General features: G+C 43.7%; 1 protein-coding gene across 5 annotated transcripts in view; it reads right to left on the bottom strand.

Moving 5' to 3' along the window:
• Nucleotides 1–3,086: 3,086 nt before the first annotated feature.
• LRRC8D (leucine rich repeat containing 8 VRAC subunit D) overlaps nucleotides 3,087–8,988 on the bottom strand; it is a 53,881-nt gene continuing 47,979 nt past the window's right edge. For all 5 annotated transcript variants that reach the window (XM_062003402.1, XM_062003403.1, XM_062003405.1 and 2 more), the window contains one exon: nucleotides 3,087–8,260. In XM_062003402.1, coding sequence (XP_061859386.1) covers nucleotides 5,688–8,258 — 2,571 coding nt within the window. In that variant the 5' untranslated portion in view covers nucleotides 8,259–8,260 and the 3' untranslated portion in view covers nucleotides 3,087–5,687. The remainder of the gene's footprint in view (nucleotides 8,261–8,988) is intronic.

The following is an 8,988-nucleotide window of genomic DNA, read 5'->3' as shown; positions in this document are numbered from 1 at the left end:
AAAAGAGCAAGAGTCATAGAATGCCCCAAAGGTTTGAGCTTTGCAGGAGCAGCTGCAGCTTGCACTCCAGATTTTAGACTGCCTTTCCAAAAGCTCTGAATTTGGGGGTAGGTGTTCTATCTCCTCTCAGGACTATTTATTCCATTTTTTCCCCCTCTCCCCTTATTCTGCATTTCCTCCTCTTATCCTGATCCCTATCTTTCAGTCGAGTCACTTGGCAATAGGTCTTATTCCACAGTCTTCCCTTTCCTGTGTGGTTAAGGACACAATCTCATGTGTTATCTCCCACAGAAGCTGCCTCAGGAGAAGCGGGAGCTTCTGTGGGGTGCTGGCAGCAGCCACAGCCCCCAGGTCTTCTCCCACCCCACCAACACCCTTTGGGGCAAGCCAGCCCGCCCCTGACGAGGAACACTGGCTCTAGACGTGCTGCAAGATGGTGTTACAGAGGTCTTAAAATGTACTTTTACAAACCACCTGAAGCAAGCGAAACTACCCAGGACTGGTCAGCAGAACAGAAACATGTTCATGCATTTATTCCTAAAGGCCTACACAACCCCGTCCCAACTCAGGATTTTGTTAACGGGCAGAACATGCTCATTTTATGGGAACAGACCTGCCCTGTGCTGGAAGACTTCTTGCAAGAGACTCTGGTGTGGTGTTAATTTAGAAGATGGCATTCTTCCCAAACAGTCATTATTAAACCAATAACCCTACATTACCTCCAGCATCAAGGGGCAACGTGCTGTTGGAGGCAAGACAGAACAAAGGTCCTGGCTGTAGTAACTGCAAAAGGGCTTAGGGGCTGTTCTCTTCAGGGAAGCCTGGCCAAACTCCAGTGCATGTGGTTTTAAAGATCCTCACTTGAGTTGTATTGTGTTGGTGTGCAGCATTAAGAGAGCTGCCACTTCTGCACTTGTGCCCAGCTGAGGTACAGGGACAATTTTCAGCATCTCTTTGCCTGAACTGACATCGCTTGTGACTTTTATTGTGGAATGGGTGTATGTGTGTAATCAGCTTGGAAAATCTGTTTCTGAGCTTAATTCTAAAGCCCCATCTTTGCTAGAGAAAGAACTGTACTCGGGAACACAGCTTTTCCTCCCTTCAGCAGCATGGGGAATGATTTGCTGTCCTGGGAAAGTGGTCACAGCACAAGCCCACAGGGTTTTGCAACATCACTGTTTGATGCCTTCGATTTAAGAGCTGAACATGCTGTACCCACACAAGTGCAGAGCCTGAACTGGGAACGCTTCTGTAGTGATAAAATTGCCAATCATTCAGGGAAGCGCTTTAAGCTAATCAGTAGCTTGTGCAGCAATTTTATCAGCTCACAGGGGGAGGGCAAGAGGTTAATGCCAAGGTTAACAATGCTGCAGAATTTGAATTCTTTCAGTTCTGGTAACATTAAGGATCTCCTTGCATGTTCCTGCAGCAAACTTGCTCAAGAAACATTTTTATTTACATGCCTTCACAAAATGTCTTTCTCAACAGACTTCCCAAGCCTTGCAAGGACAAGGAATATCAACCACCAGCCTCAGATGAGGAAGCTCAGCCATAAAAGCATTGCACGGTTGTGGATCCACTTGTCCTCCTTGGAGAACACCACTCTGTGCACTGTACCTGTAACCAAACAAACGCTAGCTGTCCCTCAGAGCTCTTCTCCAAGGAATCTCAAGCTTCAGTCCTCCCAAGCTGTTTGGGACGCAACACGTCCATTCACAAGTCTGTCTCAGCCCATACTTCTCCAAGAAATACCTTTCTAATCATTTGGTTTGGCCTAAAAGGAGCATCAGCAGCTGCTGTCTGTCTAGATGTGTGTCTCCAACAGGGAAGATGATTAAGGAAACAGCTTGCCTAGGCAGGCTGAAATTTCCATCACTGTCCAATCCGTCTCTACATCTTGCTAAACATCTGGCATGAATAAGTTAGGGCATCTTACTTCTGCAAGAGGCAGCGTGGCAGGCTTAAAGACATCTTGAGATACCTTCTAGTCCTGCTATGCCAGTTTGCTGTCTAAATCAAACTGCTGTAGGCTCACACATTAGAAACACGTTGATAGGGCTGTGCCATGCAGCTAATGGCGAGGCGGCCAATGCCTCTTGCCAGGTCTTCTATGTGACTTGATTTCTGCAGCATTTGTGTTTTTCACAGGCAATTCATGCACCTTACCTCCACTAAAGCATCCCTAGTTTATAGACAGGGCATTTAAATATTTCTCATGTACTTTTTCCCTGGTGAGAAGGTTGTGCCTTCATGGGTTTAGTCTCCCTCCTTGCTTTGGACCGAAGAGCACTGTGTTACCTTCATTGTTGCACTGGCAATCATCACATCACAGTGGGCATTGGCAGCCCAGATAAACTACTCTGAGGCCACTGTGCCTTGGGGCTCTGCCATCACTGGGATGTCTCAGCAAATCTGATGCTTTTGTTCTCTTCTTTAGCACCCTCATGGGTTCACATCCCACTTGACAGAAGCCTCATATTTCATACTCACAAGCTGCAGAAGAGTGACACTTGGGACTGTCAGGTTCCTGCATGGCTCCCTGTCTTGAGAACCAAGAAGTCTGAAAGCCAAAGTCTGCTACTGCACAAAATCAACATGCTGGTCAACAGCATGGCTGCAGGAGCACCTCATTTGTTTAACTTAAGGAACTGCAGACTAGCTCTTTGCCTTCACATAGCCCTACACCGCCAATTTCTGTGTGCATCCATGGAAACACAGTATACAGAACAGCTCTTTCTGCAAGGTTTTTATTGAAAGTGCAGTTGACAAAGTGGATCCACCATAACCAGGCATGACTTAGGGAATGTCTGGGCTTCCCCCTTTGCTACCAGCAAGGGCAGCTGAGGATTGCAAAGCCATTGTGGTAGGTCATTTAGATTATGTATATGAAAAAAAAGGGGAAAAAAACCTTATCCTGAAGTACTGCATTCTAGTTAGAAACCAGATCTATAGGATTTACTTGGACCAGCAACTCGTACCTCTTCCCTCTTAGATTACAGGCACCACAGAACAAGTTCAATGTAAGAGACTGAAAACTGCAGAATTTACTGTGCAAACACTTTTCCCCCCATTAAAGAAAAATAGAATAGAGGAAGATATAAACATTTTATTTATTAAATCAAATAGAAATGCAAAATATATTTCACATGCCTTACATGGAAAAAGAGATGAACTTCCAAGACTTTAAAGCAAGACTGTGCCAGTTGACACGCAGGAAATAGGAACATTATAAACAGTCACAAGGAGGAAGGACTGGGGAAAGGCGACATGGGGATGATGGGGCAGTTTCTCCCCACTCTGACAAAGCTGTCCTGAAAACGAGAATGAAGTCTATGCTGAGCAAGCATCACAAGCCTGAAATTAACTTTAACATACACTTATTTTGGAGGAAGTTGTCTAAAGAAGTACAATTGGTTAATAACTAGTCAAAACAGTGGTCTAAGTTACGTATATCATACTCATAGGAAGCAGACATGGGGTTATTGTTTGAACGTCAGTAGGAACAACAGGAGAATCAGAAACACCAAAAAAAATGCTTTTAAAAGCTGGACCAATCCATGGCCACACTCTGTGCGACTCTGTCAGTAAAAGAAGAACAAAAAAAGATGAAAAATAGAACTACTTTTCTAAATATTTTAATTACTTTGTCATCCTCCAACTCTTCCTCCCCCCCTACGCAATTTCTTGGAAGCTGAAATGACACATCAGCAAATACAAAGCAAACACCAATAGTATATTCCACAGTTTTTCTAAAGAGTCAATAGTCCAGCAACTTTAAAGTGATCTATGTGCAAAAAATAAACACGTGAAAGAGTTTCTTGGGAAAAAAAAAATCCACTGCAGCCTCAACTTTTAATTAGAAAAAGATCTTCTGAGGATTAGCACTACATTTCCCAGGGGAGGACAGGTCAGTAACTGCAAGCACTCTGACAAAACCTGTGACTCAGTGTCACTGAACTGTCAACATCCCAAGTTCACTACCTCCTGCCAAGTGGAAAACAGAGTGCATCCCCAAAAGAAGTGGGAAACGACGATTCATAAACTGGTCTTCTGATATACATAAACATATGGTGCAGGTATGTATTCAGAGACTGCTACCTACAGCTGAAAACAGTTCTCCCAGCATGACTAACAGTAAATGATTAACACTAAGATGTGCAAGATTCGTAAGAGCAGTATTTGAAATGTTCTCGACTGCTCAATGCCCCTAGGTCTAAACTATCCTCTCATCAAGAGTGGTCTAAGTCAGGGCAGCTCTGGTGAAGTTACAGTAGAAATCGCTGTGCATGAGGATTTCTGTGTGAGAAGAACAGTCCCTTGAACTACAGACCAGTTCAGTCCTGACCACACTACAATAGGGAATTGTGTTTAAACCATGAGTAATCATATAATCATCTCCCAGCATAGTACTTCTTTTCTGCACACATGGAATGTAAATGGCCAAGACTTACAACTGATGATTTTGCAGATTTAATGGATTATATTTCTTTAATGGTTCTGGCAATGCAAACTCAGTTAAAAAAGCAATACCAAAAAAACCAGCCAAAACAAACCCGATGTTCACCGCTGTCTGCTTTTATCTTTATTTGATGACTTACCTGGCACATAATTAAGAGTTTTCTAATCGCTTAAGTGTTCAAAAACATCAAATTCCTTGGGCTGGGGCCCCGTGGGGTTCAAGTCCAGGTGTGGAAGACACACCACAACAGGTGATAAAGCTAAATCAAGTTCGGGTAAATGATAACTTAGGTCTCTGTCGTTAGTCTAGTAAATGGAGCTCCTGAGCAAAGGAACCCCAGGTCCTAAACAAAGGCTGTGAAACAAAACAATCACAAACTCACAGAACGCCTCGAGTTTCCCAGCTGAAGAGGAGCAGAATGTGAGCTGTAAAGTCACTTGGTGTTTAATGGCTTTCGAAGTCACCTTGCAAAGCAGTTCAAACATCAAAACTATGCCCAACTTGAAAGCCGAGTGGCAGTATTCTCCCTTTTACCACCCACAGCTGCACGGAAGCTGAAGGGGAGACCAGCTGTGGGAAGGTGACTAGCAGGTGTGAAGGAGTAGCACTCTGGACCACAGAAGAAGTCTCACCCTACAACGTGAGGCCTTGAGGATGAAGAATGGAGAGAAATGCACTTTGCCTGATGCAAACTACATACTTTAATGCAGGAAAATGGTGGTTCTTGCAATTCAAAGCACAGCCAAACTGGTTTCATTTGCTGAGGATGGCTGAACACTAACAACACCCATCAACGTGTGTTTCAAGTGCCGTTAGAACCATATTGTACACAACATTTACCCTTGTTTGTCCCCCCATAATGCACTAAAGTAAATCCAGACCTTAAGGAATAACTTGCATAGTAAGAAAAGGTCATCAATTTCATCATTTACTTTACGCAGGCAAGCGAATTTGTAAACATTCAAAAGCGGCAGCATCCAAGTTACAAACAATTGAAGGAAAAAAGAAAGAATTGAGATTATTAAGGTTCTTTACCCTCTCAAAAATTTTGGAAATGGACTTTTAAAACACTGCAAACATTGAACACACAGTTACACCTCTTCTAATCCTGCTAGTAGTCCTGCCTTCCAAGGAGTTCTGCTTTCTATAACACACGGTCTCGCAACTGCCACCACACTTTTTAGCATTTGCTGTTTGGAAGTCGGCTACTGGAGCATTTCACCTCAGCCTAAATCCCGTTAGCAAAGGGAATGCTTGTGTCTTGGTTCAACACCTCTTTAACTTCCAAGGGCAAAGCGTCAAAGAGGTGATCTTCCACCACGAGGCCGCTTTTCCTGAGAAGCTGACACTGTCCCAGCGTGGCTGGCAGACGGTCCAAGCAGTTTCCCTTCAGTTCCAGATGAGTCAGCTGCAACAGTTGACTAACTTTATCTGGGATTGAGGTAATACAGTTTTGTCCCAGGCTCAAAGTCCTCAATTTAACACACTTAAACAACTGTTTTGGCAAAACATCGACTTTGTTTCCCGTGATGTGAAAATGCTGCAGGTTTTGAAGCAAACCTATTTCCACTGGAATCAATGAGATCGAGTTGTAGCTTACATCTAAACACCTAAGTTTCTGTAAACTGAACACTGCAGCTGGTAAGGATTCGAGTTTGTTATTGGAGAGATAAAGAGACTCCAAATTCTTTATGTGGGTAATGGAGGAAGGAATGTTGACTATTTTATTGTGCCACAGCTTTAAACAAGTCAATCTTTTTAAGTGCTGGAAACTGATGATTTCTTCAATTGTGCGTATGCTGTTTGACTTTAAATCCAGTTCCTGCAAGTTAGAGAGGCTGAAGATGGCGTGGGGAATTCTCTCCAGTTCACAGTTTTGCAGTTCCAACTCCGCAACGTTAGTCATTTTCTTAAGGCTATTGAGTACCACAAGCTTAGTGCCGTCATTATGAATGACTAGTTTCGTCAGATGTGGTGCCACATCTGTGATATTGGGGGGAATTTTGGTCAAATTGCTCTTCATGTGGAGAATTTTAAGGTGTCTCAGCTCTCTGAGAGATTCAAGCCCTATCATTTTATTGTTTTCGGAGTTCAGATTGCCTATCAAGTACAATTCACGGAGGTTTTTGAGCAAATACACCCACGCTGGAATCTCTGCAACATCTGTGAATTTCACATGAAGGCATCTCAAGTGGTCCCGGAGGAAGCTGAAAGCAGTCTGCTCGACCTTTGCAGGGCAGTGGCACAGATGAAGCTCTTGTAGATTTGTCATCTGGGAAATTTTTGCTGGGATTTTCGCTTCAGCAATCAGCTCCAGTTTCAACACATCCAGATCCGTCAGATCGAACACGGCATCGGGCACCCCCGACAGCATGACGAGGTGCAGCTCTTGCTTGTCCTGGGCGTTGCGGGAAACGTGCTGCCGCAGCTTCTCAAAAGTCCATTCGTGGTTTAAACTGATTTCCCGTAGTTTGTTCTCACTTACCTCCGACAAAAAGACACCAAAGCGCTTGGAATACAGCTGGTCATACTGATCCACCATATGCAAGAGAAACGCGAAGTCGTTTTTGACGTCGGGGATATCGCTGAAGCTACTCTCTTCCCGGACCTTCTCAAAGGAGTATTCTTTTAAAGGTATTCGGAACAGCCAGAAAAGAGTGTAGAGGCAGATAAAACCATAGACACAGATGAGGGAAATGTAGCTGATCAGCAGCTTCTTCAGCATGTAAGCCATGTTGTGCGTACATTCAAACTGTGTGTAGCCGATCAGGTGTTCCACTTTCGGGTTGCAGATGTGTTCAAAACTAATGGTGTTGACAAAGTTTGCGGTGTAGCAGAGAATGAATATGAACTTGACGGTCTTGATGACGGTCTGGCCAACGTAGAGCTTGTAAATCAGATCGCTGTCCTCCACGTGAGCCCGGAACTTACGGACTTTCTCAAACAGCGCTTTGGCTTGTTCTCCGTCTTTCTTGTCTAAAATAGTGACGCTGGGAACCTCGATCATCGGCTTGTCAGCTGAAAATTTGAAGCCAGACTTTGTTATCATGGGAGTGCTGGCACTTGGGCTTCCTTCATCACTGCTAGTGGAAACGTACTTGGGCAGGGACTGGGCACCAGTTAACCTCTGCTTGTTCTCCTCAGAGTCCTCGCATGCTGTTTCAGACAACGCTTTTGTAGTCCAAGGGGACTCAAAGCACTTCCCTAATATAGACACAAAATGCTCAATTTTTGAGCAAGTCTTGGGATACTTGAACCAGAAGTTGCTACTGACTATTAAAATGATAGTATGGATGAGAACAAGATAAGGAAAATACTTTGAATACCAAGGAAGAGCCAAATGATAGCACATCTGGTTAATAAATACATATTGCTGAAAATCCAAATTCGTTTTACGCCCTGAAGAATCTTTCTGCTCCTTCTTCAGCTCCTGGCCTGATTCAGTGGGTTGATACTGAGAAGAGGTAGCTCTGCTCAGAGGTACATCTGGTGTTACAGTAGGGGCACTTTCAAAGGAAACCGTTCTCATTGACGCGTCTTCTCCTTGACCAGTGGTTGTCTCAACAGTGGTAAAGTCAGCCTTCCCTGACACGCTGGGCTGTGCTTTTGAATTTACAGTAGACTGCAAAACAGGCAAGCAGACCACCTGGTCTTTGGTCAGCTGCATGGTTCCAGCAAAAATGGCAACCATTAACATAACAACAGCTAGATAATCCATGAATACATCCCACCATGGTTTCAAGATACGGTAAGTTGGCTGGATGTCATTGAGCGATGCAACTTCTGCAAGGGTAAACATTCCTACAAGAGAACAAAGACAGAATCAGTACCATTGACTGGTGAGCAGGTTATGTTACGACTTACTAACAATCATACCGTGACACACACATCCTCAGAAGGTTCCAGTTTTCATTATGTTTTGCTGCCTGTCTTACCATTCCACTCAACACTGCTTTCCCAAAGGATATGTAATGAAAGGATGTGTTACTCAAGCATTGAAACAGAAGCCTTCCCACTTCAGGCTGGATGACATTCACATATTTTTGCCACTTTACAGTCCAAGCATCGAGGACTGTTCTGTGCAACTGAAATACCTGAAAACTAAAGTGCCAGAGCTGATGTGTTAAAAAACATGAAGAGCAACAATTGATTACACTGCACAAAATCTGCTTCTGTAAAAATGACTGCTTGAATCTGAATACATGAAATACAGCACTACCATTTTGTAGTACCTTGCATCCAGACAAAATAGCATTCCTTAATGCTTTGTACCTTGCTCATGACTGGTGCTGCTGCACATTTTAGGTCTCATTACGAGCAAGGTGTCTCATTTCTTTTCATCTGTTCATTGACAACAAGGTCAATATCTCCCACTCCTTGCTACTGAGCATTCACATTGCTCACCAGATTGATTTGCTCCTTTCCCTTAAGTACCACTGCACAAGTGAAAGCCGTATTTGGCACAATTAAACAGGTTTGGATGTTTCACAGTGAGAAACAGTTATCACCTACTCATTGGACCAAATGGT

The sequence above is a fragment of the Colius striatus genome, chromosome 10, assembly GCF_028858725.1.
Source record: "Colius striatus isolate bColStr4 chromosome 10, bColStr4.1.hap1, whole genome shotgun sequence".
NCBI lineage: Eukaryota > Metazoa > Chordata > Aves > Coliiformes > Coliidae > Colius > Colius striatus.
Note: the sequence above shows the minus strand (reverse complement) of the source record. Positions and strands in the feature narration are given on the sequence as shown.